The sequence below is a fragment of the Anticarsia gemmatalis genome, chromosome 11 (genome assembly GCF_050436995.1).
Source record: "Anticarsia gemmatalis isolate Benzon Research Colony breed Stoneville strain chromosome 11, ilAntGemm2 primary, whole genome shotgun sequence".
NCBI lineage: Eukaryota > Metazoa > Arthropoda > Insecta > Lepidoptera > Erebidae > Anticarsia > Anticarsia gemmatalis.
In genome coordinates this window covers 7,512,123-7,526,973 of record NC_134755.1, presented here as the reverse complement: position 1 = coordinate 7,526,973, position 14,851 = coordinate 7,512,123, and the positions used below count along the sequence as shown (strand labels likewise).

The 14,851-nt window shown below is 33.9% G+C and overlaps 1 protein-coding gene across 1 annotated transcript in view; it reads right to left on the bottom strand.

Annotated features, from left to right (window-relative positions):
- LOC142976494 (lachesin-like) overlaps positions 1 to 12,634 on the bottom strand; it is a 30,020-nt gene extending 17,386 nt beyond the window's left edge. Inside the window, exon 1 of the mRNA XM_076119897.1 lies at positions 12,302 to 12,634. Coding sequence (XP_075976012.1) covers positions 12,302 to 12,389 — 88 coding nt within the window. The 5' untranslated portion in view covers positions 12,390 to 12,634. The remainder of the gene's footprint in view (positions 1 to 12,301) is intronic.
- Between the last annotated feature and the right edge of the window lie 2,217 nt (positions 12,635 to 14,851).

Genomic DNA, 14,851 nt, shown 5'->3' with positions numbered 1-14,851 from the left:
CGAGTATCGAGAGTTTGACATTTAAAATGTACTGCAAAAATAGTTTCTACGATGCCCGTTAGAGGCGCTGTACCGATTTTCGTACAGTTTTTTTCGATAACTAGCCGGTTGTCGGTCCTCGATAGTGGTAGAGAATTGCGGTACTGTTTAATTGTTTTAGTAAAAAATATGGAAATGTTAGCAAATTTGAATTAACCAAGATAATTAGCTAGCTTTTATTATTAACTAGCTGACCCGCGCAACTTCGCTTGCGTCACATAAGAGAGAACGGGTCAAAATTTTCCCCGTTTTTGTAACATTTTTTACTCGTATTCTGCTCCTTTTGGTCGTAGTGTGATGATATATAGCCTATAGCCTTCCGCGATATATGGGCTATCTAACACTGAAATAATTTTTCAAATCGGACCAGTAGTTCCTGAGATTAGCGCGTTCAAACAAACAAACAAACAAACAATCAAACAAACAAACTCTTCAGCTTTATAATATTAGTATAGAAGTATAGATTTGTAGTGATCAATTATCATTGATGTGTCAATGCTTATCAACATTTACTTAGCATTTTTATAATCAATTTGTGTACAGTCGGTTATAATATTTTAATTTTTAAATTTCAAATTACTCTGTTGCTTTAAGTGCGCTCATTACGTATAATAAAATCGGTTACTTACAGTTTCTGGGCTTTAAACATTTATTGAAATTATATTGTATTGTTCATATTGGCATTGATCTGGTATAAGCATAATAACATTCAAGTGCAATACCGATTCGCCTAAAAAGGGTTCCGAAAGATCAGGGAATTCTGAAAATGTCTTCTCATATGGGCATTATCCGTTTCAATGATTCCAGGATTTTTGTATTGGGTTTTCTGTAAACTATCGAGATATATTCCATGTTCCTCATAATTTCAATCTGAGTAGTTGGAAGGATAAGAGGCTGTATTGATACGCTATTGCTATCGATAGGTATAATAGCTTTTATTTCTTTAAAATTTAATGATAAATTTCGCCATCTGCGAAGTTTATGTGGTATATGCTAGGAAGTTTAAATTATGTATTATGATGGTACTTCATGCTGTGTGAAAGCGATTTGGAAATAAATTTAATTTGTGTTTCTTGAGCCTGATAGATAATCGGTGTATCCCAATTTATATTGTACATTAGTACTTTAATTTTATAAAGATATTTTACTTTCCAGTATTTAATTAAGATTTACCGTTACAAAACTCCCTTTTTAAATAATACCAAGAAATTGTCGCATTCTTCGGCGACAGCAATTCAAAATATTGCGAACAATATACAGAATATATATGGCCGTGTATTTCATATGAGTCATATAGTCAATTTATGCATATGTGTATTGTGAGGCGACACGGGGTGGAACTGCGTCGAACACGCGACGGCGCGCGACGGCGTGCGACGCCCGCGGCCGCGACGCGCGCCTCGCCGCCTGTCCCGCGACTGATTTATAACGGCAATATAACGCCAACCTGTCCTCCAGATATTTTTATAACCTTTCCACGAAACTTTCTTTCGCAACATTTACGCTTTGATTTCCGTACGGTCTAAAACAATCGTGTAAGTAAATATGTTGGATAAATTGTGTTTGCGGCGTGTCGGCAGATCTTAAATCGCGTTCGTATGTAACGTCGTAAATATATGTTTACCACATAACGTCTTTTAATTGATTTATGTTATTTGTGTTATGAATGCATTTCTTGTGAATTGTTACATTAAAATTTGCGCTTTTGTTAAATGTTACTCACGCTTGAGCTCAGTTGCTTCTGTGCTACGATACTCATGCTTATGTAGTTCGTAGCACAGAAGTGCACACATTCGTAGCAGTATTTAAATAAAACAAAAAAAAAAAACAATACATATTCGGTTTTACACATACTATTACCATTTATTGACAGTATCTTATTATTCGAAAATGTATAACCATGAGATGATATGATATTTTTTTTTAAATGTCGGTACTCAATAACAAATAATTGACGGATGGTAATGAATAAATGAAATACGGAAAAAGTGCGGATACTTCTTCGGTCCATTTCAGAACGGGTGCGGAAACGCAATGATTTATGCGGTCATCCATAAATGAATCGGATTCTCTCGGATGCCGTTTTTTATTTATGAAACAATTAAAATTAATGGCTTCGTTACGGCTTCCAGATAGTTGAGCAGCACTCGTTACTTACAGATAATGTTTGATCATTTCATTCGGTGGAAGTATGGGTTAATAAAACATATTTAATAATTGGTGCATGCATTGATTCCTGCGGAATACAACACAGTTTGATATTGATCAAGTGTAGATAACACAACGTTACTACGTTGTACACTTGAGTTTTAATTGGAATTTTATTTATTTTATATTTTATTTCTTTTTTGTTTCACTATCTATTGGAACTGGCTTAGCAATGATTTTATTTTTTTTAACCCGTTACTGTCCCACTGCTTGGCAACCGTCTGACAGTTGTGCATGCTACAAGACATATTGGATCCAAGAATATGATCAAAAGTTTAGATTACTTTAAAAAGATAAAGCGAAGTAGATTTAAAATGACCTCGACTGGCTGTAGTAGCCTGCACTGGTTTCCGGCTCATATCACTAGATTGGAAACGCAAGCGTGCCTGACCAGGGTGAATTACGCGAAACGGTGTGAGCGGTGACGCTACGCGGCGCGAGATTCACTTACTTACATTCGCTTCGTGACTGAACTCCATAGAGCGGTGCAGTTCAGCCGTAAATAAAATGGTATTGTCGCGCGGAAACCGCACATCGAAAAACCGGGGAACGTCGCGTGAAATGCTACCGGTGCCAGCATCGGCATAGACGTCGAGAAATATGGCCAAACGTTCCGCACATACGAAATATGGGACTATAGGCAGCGGTGTCGACTCGTGCCGGGTCGCCGAAACACGTTACTGTGTATACCTACCAACAATTATACCTCCACTTCGACTACCAACAGACTATTCATGTATAGTTTTGTTTAATAAATGCAGATGCATATTTCAACTTTTGAAAAATGCATGCAATAAACGCGTATATTTCAAACTGTTAACTTTTATAAAAACTAAGCGTACAATATTTCCAATCCTTGCTATAAATCTGTTATGAAAATCGGTCGCGACTATTTTGGATAAACGCGGAATGGAAATCAAAATACGTCTTGCTGGTGTTTATGGAACATAAAAATACCAAAACATATTTTACGTCGGTTGACAAATTGGAAAAATTTTGCTCTCACGAGTCACCAGTTGTATTTTACTACCGTTTTAGTTAAGAGTAACCTACTTGTACTGGAAATTACATTGCATTTTTTTGTTTTAATTTCGTGATATTTGTTTTATAAATGTGTCAGTTGATGGAACGGTTTATGAATGTGACTTTTTGCCGTCCGTTTGCGGTATGATTATGAAAAAGTTTATATAAGTAGTGAAATAGATCACTGATTAAAGTTTAATGATCCGTTGCATCACATACCCAAATCATCCATAAGAACTGATGAATCTGGTCATTAATTATGACAAACAGTTTTAATAGGATTATAATAATATAATTTCGCTATTGTTAAGGGAATGTTGGCGAAACACGAGTGTGTTCACGATACCAACTTGTCATCATCAATTATTGTTTTCATGATAAATGTTTGACGGTAACTGGTAGAATAATAAACGGGCTACGTATCGTATGTCAATTCCTATTTACGTATGAACTAGGTAGTGGTTATAAATTCATTATCAAATCAATGCTCAACAGTATTCAATGGTACGGTTTATTTTTAACCAGGAACTATTATTTAATCACGGTAAACGTTTCGAAAGAAGTAGCGCTTTCATAATAAAATTTTATAGAAACAACTTCTTCTTCTTAAAACTATTGTTCTGTACAAAACCGGTAATCTTTTAATGTCTTCGATAAATATGAACAACCGTTATCCTAAATCACGATTGTTACGATAAACTTTAGTTAGGATTTATTTCTACGATTCTGTAAATACCTCAACTCAAGTAAATAAGATAGTCCCAAAAATGTAATACTTATGTGATTGTTTTTACATGAATAGTCTTTGTTTCATATTGCTACAAAATAATATGTTCTTGCCAAATGTATCGGTAATATAACCATCTGTTTATGTAAGTAGTTGTATCAATAACCTGAAATAGCTCACGAACAAAATGCTTCAACCCATTGACAATATTAAATAATACAATACAGTTATTTTCTTAGTTCATAAAGCATAAATTGTCGTACTCCGGTGCTCGCTCTCGAGATTCTAATATTTGTTGTTACAAAGCTATGTTGTGTCACTGCAGTTAGGTATACGGGTGGGTAATTTTCAATGGTTGTTGAATAAGAGCTAGTATTCTGCATTTCGTTCGTATTCTCGTAATACCGGTTACGTAGCATCTGACTCGGAGGCAACTAGCATAAACTTTGAGTAAGAGAAAATTTGCCTGGAAATATTTCTACGAGACGAAAGACTGTCTACGGCAAATAGGGGAGCTTTATATACTCGGAGATTTCTTTTAAAAATAACACATTCGAGAAAGTTCGTTCGGAAGTTAATAAAAATTAGTTGAAAACTCGCAGCAGCAGCGTCTAATCGAGACAGACGTGTTTGCCGCTGCGCCGCCTCCGTGTTCCGACCCACTACACTTTTGGTCTTATGACTACGTGTTTATTTTTTCAATATACTACGAAGTACGAAGTTGTTAGTTTTAGATTTAACTTTTGTGAATCGTGTATGTTCTGACGAATATAGCAGGAGTGTTAAAACTTCGGCTTAGTGAATGTTTCAATTATGTTTTCGTATGTGTTGATTTTGTTTTATTTTCCAGATTTATTGATGACATGGATTGAGCTTTAGTGCGTTGCTTGATTAGTACACAAATTGGATTGGATTTTGTTGAGTAAGCTATCTAATAATTTATAATTTTAATATAATTATTAAATCTATAATTTATACATACATGTTTAAATTAGATCATAAGTAACACGTAAGTACTACTTCTAACAGAAACAATACAATTTGACAATCATAAGTCAAATTGAATAAAAAAGCTATCTAAAAATAATATTTCATTTCAACACAAATATTGTTTCTCGATTGAGTCTATCTTGTAGTACTCAAGGATCCGAAACTACTTCGAAACGGATATTATTGTACAACCCACAAAATTCCAGTACAAAATTGGTATAATACGATTTCCTTCTCTCCCGCTATGATTAGCTGGACATTTGCTGTTTATTAAATCAATGGTGTTTGGAATTCGAAATCAAAAGTAATCTGCTTGTGCGGAAACGCGGAAGGAGATGGATGACAGGGAAAATACGCGAGAAAATTCAAAAGGAAAGCAAGGTGGAGCGCGCGCGGAAAATTGGCTTCATTAGATAGAGGGACCGAGGGCGCGGTACACACGGCCGGGCCAGATGTCGAGCCCCAATGAAGCGATACACTACCTAGCACATGCACACTAACACAGTCCCGTGTTAGTGTGCATTCACTCGTGTAAACGTGTGTCATTAACCCTCTAATTATAAACAGGTTACCATAATAGTTATTAACATTTTGTTGACACCGTTTATCATGAAGCGGGAAACTGACTGTTACTTTTTTAGAAATACGAATTCTCTCAGAAAAATACTCAACTTCGGTATTCATTGTGTTTATCTACAGTTAGCAATGTTCATATTTGCTTATTCAATATTTGTGCGAACAATATGTAATTTGACGACGTGGTTTATCATTGCATTTACTTTTGTTTCTCATCGTATTTTATTTTAGTAAGCTTTTGTTGTTATTATTTGAATACAAATTATATTAAAAATGAAGTATACTTAGTTTAGGATTTATTTGTTGTTATGATTATTAAACTACTTAATATATTAATCGTAGCCTGCTACCAAAAAACATTTTGTCAAAACCGCTTAATCAAATTCAAGGCTTGTATGTTCGATCATTTACTTGAGTTTTATACAAGCCGCTATTCCGTATTTCCAAAAATTTTACTAAGTCGATCCGCACTTAGACCCTTTCGAATAATATCCTATTTATTTAAATCGGTTTACACTGCCGGGAAGAATGTTCACCTATATAACCACCGAGAAAATGAAAACTGCTTTCGGCTTTATCTGATTTCTATAAACAAAATAGGAGACATATCAGATTAAGAATTTTAATTGTTTTGTTAATAGAGAACTACTAGAGACTAGCAATATTAACGAGAAAGTTACTGGTGTTTTTTATTCGTTGTTTCAAAATGAAATCTTTTTATAAATAGAGATGGATACCGCAATAAAGAATGGAGTAAACTATGTGATTCTTGGTAGCTTGTAAACAAACTGGTACCATTTCAAATGTAAGTGTATTATGAAATACACCGAACACAGATTCACACATCTTGAAATTTTTCATGATTTCACAGGAAGACAAATTTTCTTGAATATCGTCGAGTTACGTGCAATATACGAGAGTCGTATGACATGTATTACGAAATTTTATGAAAAAGCCCCAAGATTTATGGTTGTTTCATAGTAAAAATTACATTTTTCCAGGTAAGCAGGGCGTTGACTTGCGCCAAATTGTAAACTATGTACACATGTAACAGACGACTTGTGAAGTTATTAAAATCTTGTGTCGCAATATTTTACGAACGCAAAAACTGATTTATATATGGATTATTATGAAAGCAACAGCTCTATAAATTCGGAAAATGAGATTTCACCTGAAAAATCTAGTACGGTTTTCGTATTTTATTGATTTTCTGGTTAGATTTTACTAAACGTACTTTTTTGTCTCGTTTCTCATTTATTTAGATAATAGTTAAGTACACTGTCTGTTGATAATCATCAATCATTATTTAACCAAACCTTCCCAAATTGTGGGCTACGAGTATTTTGTTCATGTTTAAGTATTTGTATGTACGTACTTACTTTTCTGAACTTTACTAGTAATTACATTGTAATGTAAGAAGAATCTTTCGTAGAGTTCGTGGAAGATTGTTCTCATTATAACAATGTAATTCTGGAAAATCGTCACCTTTTCCTTGTATGTACGTATATTTCGTAAGTAATAATAATTATTTTATGAACAACAAACTTTGTTGGGCTTGTTAACTTGGGAAAGATGAGTGTTTAAGTTTGGCCCAAAATAGATGTTTTATGATATGTAGTGAGAACAGTAAACAACGAAGTTTTGCTATCGCGACCGCATAGCTCGGGTTGGGCGAGGCTTGTTTATGTGGCAATTGGCGTCGCAATGAACCGGCATTCTAGCTGGGAGCAAGTTCTCAGCAAAGGCGTTCCCGAGTTGAGTAACAAATTGAAGTATAGCGCCGGCAACTCGCAAATAATCATACACAAGGTGGGTAAGTTGCGATCTCGAGAGTTGAAAGTTCATCCAACTTGAGACTGATAGTAATTTACTCAAGAATTGCGGTCAATACAAATGAAAGTAACCTCTATTTCTATTCAAATGTAAATCGCAATTATATTACCGGTTCAAATATTCTTTATGAGTGCTTAGCTTTATTTCAGTAACATATAATTTTAACGTTTCGTTAACCTTTTGGGGTAATTTACCTGATTTATCAGTGTCATGATTCTATTTTTGTTGCCATACGTCGTTTGAAATCACTTTGATACATAAATACTGCTTGATACGATAACAATATGCATACATTATACGTACTTATTATTTGTATTTAATTATCAACAGTTTTTTGATTACTAAAAGTAGGTGTCGCTACAATATAGTGAAAATCATCAATATAGTATCAGTGAATCAGGGGATAATTCTATAATCGCATCATTGCCTCGCCTGACTATTGGAGGTATCAATAAAGTGGAATTTTATGTTGTTTCAACACGTCATCCATTCATAAAACGTAGTTTATTTCTGTATCGTTTAAACCTTGAATCAGCATGCGGCACTTCATAAAGACTTCATTTTTCATTTTTGAAAAATATTATCCACGTGTCACGTAGTCTAAAAGCGGGGACGTAATAAAGTTTTATTATAAAAAGCTGTATGAAATCATAGTAAAATACAAATGAAAGGTTTTAGCTATTAAATAATCTGTCCACGCGCGAGACTGATTACGTCATCATCCTGCCGTTGCAGTCCTAAGCTCTGAACACTTTTGAGTGGAAAAATACCAGTGGTTAAGTCTATAACAGATCACGTGTTCGAAGTAATTGCGCTATTTGAAACTCATTTTATAGAATACTTGGTGGCAATTTACTAGTGAATATACCATACTTACTGCTACTGGATTTGTAATACAGAAAATCTCTTCTTTTACGACCTAAAGTAACTGCATTTTTAAAGATTTTCTTATCAATCTTAGCAGCTGCATTTATATACATCAGTATGAAAAAAGATTTGTTTTGTTCAATTTGATGACCTTTGTGATTACATACTTCAGTTCTTATACTTAATATTTTTTAATAAGGGGACTGGTGAGAGGAGTCCTGTCTTATAGGTTAAAGCTACAAGCTTTTTCACCACCTTCTAAACGTCAACCGATGAGATAATTTCAGAAACTTCGTAACATAGTATAAAGATATAATTTGCGGAAGGACTAAGTAGAAACTACTAGGTATGTATAGTGAAGAGCACAAATTTTGCATAATAACCCTTCCTTAAAAGGCTGGATTGGTTTACATACGCATATCCTATGACAATTTAATTTTGCACTACGAAATAAATTATACTGAAGTACTATACTTGTAACTGGCGATACTGTATGACAAGATGTATGAATAAAAAAGTTTGTAAGGATCGTACCAAGTGGCGTTCTTTGGTGTTCCCTACCCCTATGGAAAAAACCGTGATATTATATATGGAAAGTATGTTATGTTTCGTGAACACGGAACTTTAATAAAACAACAAAATACGTGAGTTAATGAGTAATAATTAAATTTCGATTCGTTATGCAACATTACTGACATTTGCTTATTTATATTCGAACGTATTAACAAAATTATCTTTATCAACATATTTCACGAGGAAGTGTGTTTGTTTTAACTTTTGTTACGTCATAACGATTGAAACGATTTGGATAAAGTTTTTAAAAGATTCTAGGATATATTTAGTGGAAAATTTATAACCATATTCAACATAAAAAAAATTATAGGCTAGTATAAAAGTTAAGTGAAAAGTCTACCTCATCTTGTAATATTTTTTTGTAGTTTAGTTGCATTAATTAACAGATAGTCCTTATTTTATTAAAACTATGAAGTATTTTAATTCGATTCTTGGTTGTTTTACAGTTAATGTTTTGTTATATTTCCAATACAAAACATGAATTTAGCTCTTGTTTAACTTTTTGTAATAAAATTAAATAAAAAGTGAGATTATACCGATCAATCAAAATATACTTCATTCGTTAATTAATTAGAAATCCATACAATTTTTCTGTGAACGATTTCAAAGGTTGAAGCCCCATAAATGCATTTAATAAAGTACAATTTATTCTTGTAAATTAAGATTTTTCTTTGCATCAATTAAACGAGAGATGCTTTGGAGTTATAAATAGAATGTATCCAATAAAAAAATTTACTTTAATCCTGGCCTCTTAACTGACCATTAATTATGAATGCAACGTAAAGCACTTTAAAGTATTTTCCAGTACAAACCATGAACTATTATTTTCGTTACAAGACAGTTAATATTATTTAAAAACCTTTTCCATAATTATCATATTGAGCTAAGTTCATGATTTTTAAATAAAAAGAATTATTTAAAAGTAAGATTCGCATCTAAGTCTACTAATACAGAGAACACATGATCCTATCGCTAGCCAGAACTTCAGTGATATTTTCATTACTATAACAGAAGTAAGATATTTTCCAATATCTGCATATTATTAATGTCTAGACGTTGCTCCAGTAAGTAGGTCAGTATCTCTGTCAGTATACTGTCGTACTCGTATTACTCTACGATTGAACATAGATAGGTGATTTCTATATTAATAGAGGTAGTAATCAAACACGCGCTGGGGCTCCATCGGTAATTGCAAGCTTGATAACTGTTGGAGAGGTCAATAATTGAACCCGAGTTGTTGCTAAGAGCTGACATAGTGAAATTGTCGGGAACACAATCTTGTTTGTTTTCTTTCTCCCTCTCTGTTTTCATTCCACAAATAAAACAGTATTGAATTACTTATTGTATCGCAATCGTAATTTGCGATCGATTTTCGAATCAAGTTATTTCAACAAGTGAGGTTGCCAAATATTATTCAATTCGAATAAACAAAGAACAATAAAAGATTAGACCGATTTTAGTGGAACGCTCGTATAGATTCAACAAAATCCAATAATTCCCTTTTGAATATTCTACGACTCATCCAGTAAAAAGCTAATCCGCTGAATAATGGGGGTTATAGATATCAACGTTGGAACAGGCATGGCGGAAAAATATGTCAATTGTTTGCCGCTGCATGAGTTTATGGTATTAATAACGGCATTTAAATAATAAATCTCGCTTTTGTTGATGTTTTAATTGCTATGTTAGTGTTGACAGACGCCATTTGTGGAAACAGTTATCGAAACAATCTGTTTGACGATGCCAAGTTTGCGTAATATAGTTGGCTTATTTTTGGTGAGTGGTGACTGGAGCTATTAATAAATAAATAAAGTTTTACACCTGTGATCCTCGAACAGTAATCCCAACGGGCTTGAGTACTATTGGACATCCACAGTTCGGCGGATGTGTTAAACTATATCGTCAGAATATAGCTTATTCTCGTTTACTTCTAACTGCAGTTCCTAGTATCAATCAAACATGAAAAGTGTACATTTATGTAATGTACCTATTCTGAGAAATTACAAAACGTTCCTACCATTGAGGAATATGTGACGTCAATAATTGCATATTTGTGAACATTAATTTGTTTAATTCCTATAAACAAACGTTAATCAAAAGCCAAATTTCAAATGTTTGTTAATTACACAGTGACGTTGACCATTTTAATTCTATTTAGTGTGTAAACATGAAACGGGATTTTCGATGGCGGCAAAAATAGGAAATGTTTATACTGATAATAATTGATGCAGTATAAAGTTGTCTCATAAACAAAGTAAAGAAAAGGCGTACGCTTATCTATATGGGGGAAAGTTTCCAAGGTCCATAGATGTTGTGACGTTTAGAAGCCACGATATGCCATAAACAATGGCTCTTTGACATCAAGGACGCCGCCGGCGTAGACAAGAAAGCGAGCAGGTACTTTACATCTACGTGTAGTTGATGTGTGCGTGAACAACTTTATATTTTTAAACATACTCTTTTAATTACTTATTTAGAAAGCAATTACGGTTCGTATTTGTCATGTGAAACTTTATTAGATCCAGATTTATTACCCGTCTCAAATTTCTGTGATATAAGAGTATAATCTAAGATAATCTTTAAAAAAGGCATACGTTTTATTTAATTTATGATAGATTTTACATGTGATAAATACCAAACTACTAACGGTTTGTAAAAGCAAACATGAATATGTTTATTTTAGGGCTAACAACAAGAAACTATCTATCCACCTGTGTATTATTTGTTAGGTATTTGTCCATAAATCCGTATTAAATCTAAAAGAACGTTGTTATAGACACCGATGAACAGCTGTGGGTGTTTACAGGTGAACAAAACATCAAAGAAAAAGTATATCCTGTTTAAATTATATGTTGTTCTTAGAAAAGAAACTACCGCTATTATCTTACTTTTTGCCGTAGAAACATCATACATAACACCTTTTATATTCATTTAATTCTCTACACATAAAATAAAAATCGGAGGAAAGAATAATGTCAAACTAGCAGCAGGTGCAATGTAAAAGCGCAGTATAAACGTGTAGCGATGGTGCGAGTGTCGTAATGTTTTGAAGTTTTATATAAAGCTCAGCCACGTGTTTTATTGCGATGTGGAGAAGCTGACCGCCAGATTGTTAAAACTTGTCGACCGAGAACCCAACATCGTGACTCCAAAACTTTTCCCCACGAAAATAAAAACATTTTTAACGTTCTTTCTGCCTCAACACCTTCATATTTTTCGTTATAAATGTAAAACAAAATGTTAAAGGGGTAAAGTACAACAATAATAATAAAATAAATATTTAACTCCTTAATTAGCAAGCAACAACGTAACTACGCTCATCTAATTATTTTAGTATGTAAACTTTTTCAGTTACGCTTTCACTGTTTCCTTTTATAATTAATTTAACAGACTCAGCTATGAACTAACATTTTGCCAAACTAAGTTATTAGTTACGTTGTTAATTACTTAATGAGTTCGACTTACCGTCGGAGGAGGTAACGGAACCGCTAATTATAAGCAGCAGCAGGACAGGCGTCGCTGCCGCCGTGCACGAAACCAATCTTCGGATCATGATGCTGAACTAGTTTACCCCAACGACATCGTAATCGAAACAACTTTTCCAAGAATTACAAATTTGTCAACAAAAGTGTTGTCATGAGTGTCAGTGGGGTGGCTCGGTTCCCTCATTCATTCGGCATCGGAATCGGGCCGATTAAATATTCATCGGCAGGTGAATTGCGTGGGGTTGAGTGCGGTGCCGGCGCGCGGCGTGAGAGCGGCGACGGCGGCGGTCACAGCGACACGCTGCGAGCTCGCGGCGCGATGGCTGCGTACTGGCCGCGCTACGCTACCCGTAGCGCTTTGTCTACGAGTGTGCTACGCTCCCGGCGCTTGCGTAGCCCCGCCTCGCTCTCAGATGAAAGGACGGAACATTACCAGTATTTGTAACAGTTTGCGTCAAATTGATATAAATGGAGACGGTTTTAATAAAGTGTAATTGACTTTTGCCGACTTTGCGTCGCATTAATTTCGACCACGCTAAGACGCCTCGGGCAGGTGCGGCGTTAAATACCACCAGGGTAACTTCGCTTTCTGCCATGAATAATTTCAAATTTAAATGAATGTTAATTATGATGAGTTTTTAAGCTCACTTTGATATTCCAGGGATTGATGTTAAGGCCTAAAAATGATTCCCTGCTTATTAATTTCCCATTTTAATATTTAATAAAGTTACGCGGAAGGAAGGGTAATGGATAAATATTTTTGTAAACTCTGAGATTAAAATGATTGTCTTCCTCGAAGTTAATAAAGTGTCCATATTACATGAAGCTGAACTAATGTTTAAATAGCTCTGGCCCTCTGGAGGGAATGTCGTTATCAATTTTACTTTAGACAACCCCGCATTAGGTACAAATGATGTCGCGGAATAACTTTAAAAACATACAAAAGACCAACACAAATTACGACTAGACTTCAAGCAATTTTTTTTTGATTCGACGATTTCTTTTCCAATTCAGATTTGTAGTACTTAAAGTAATTTGAAGATGACAGTAGTCATAACAATGTAAAAAGTTACGCGCATATTTATCTTTCTAAATTATGTCGATCTTTATAAAATATATTTAATATTACTGGCCACAAACCATAGAAAAATTTGAATTAACTACTTGTGCCTTCAATCATTTCAATCGGGATCAAATATTGTATTTTAATTAGTACATTATAATTTATTACTCTTTTAGCTATCATAAGTTAATAAATCTAATATTAAACTTGTTTATGAAGTTTCTCAGTGATGGGATAGAGCCTTTCTTAGAAGAAACCGGACCAAGCGGTATTAAACAGAAAGATAGCTTCATAATTTCATGGAAATATAAAATTAGATCGTAGTGATCTATACTTTCAGATGATTACTCGTTAAACTACAGACAAGGTTCAATGAATTGGCATGTTTTTTAAATGTAGTTAAATATAATTTTATATGTACATATAAACGGTGGCGGAAAACATCGTGAGGAAAACTTGCATGCCTAAAATTTGTTTAATTCATTTATTGAGGGCATGCTAAGTCCCCAACCCGTACTTGGCCAGCGTGGTGGACTCAAGGCCTAACCCCTCCCCCTCTTAGAGGAGGAGGAGACCCTTGCCCTGCAGTGGTTTAAAAAAATATATACCACAAAATTGCTTTGTTACAAAAATCACGTACTAAATACATGTTCAATTCAAATTCAAATTCAAAATATTCTTTATTTCGTAAACTTAGATAACTAACTTGAGTTTTAGGACTTTCTATATACTTACTGATTCCAAACTAGAACTATTTCTGGAACTACACAAATATTTGTTTCGCCTGAAAACTGGACGTACGACCGCCACGCAAATTATTTTTAAAATTATATATTTTTTAAACTGAATCATATACATTTAAACAAACATGCAAATGTGAAGTAAAACACATGCGTAATGTATACGATTACAAGATAATTTACGTACGTAACGTCAATGAGGTTACTTGCCGTCTCAATAATTAATGAGTGCGATCTTGTGAGAGGGATTACATACAAAATACCTCGGTGAAGAACCTCTTTGAGAGGGTAACACTTTATCTCAATGATTATCATTGAGGCTGTAGAAGAATGTATGTAGCCTGAAGATAATATTAAGATTATTATGCTATTGATATGAATAATACAGTCTCTTCTAATTATGAGGCCATTCAGGCCATGTACACTCATGATTCCTGCTTGTTTTAACTGAGTATGCAAACTTTTTTCACCTAAATAAGTAAATATTAAAATACTATTAAATATATACTCCTACTAATATACAGGGTTTTTGTGTGTAAATCATGTTATTTGCGCAGGTGACTTGCTTGTAAAAGTAAAATATAAATAAATAATAACAATTAAGATATCAACGCATGTGAGAACATTTACTGGTGAATAAATTTATCTACAGCTTCTAGAATACGGAGGTATAAACTTTTGTGATCCACTTTTATGGTGAAAAAATACTTTAATTTTTCATAAAACG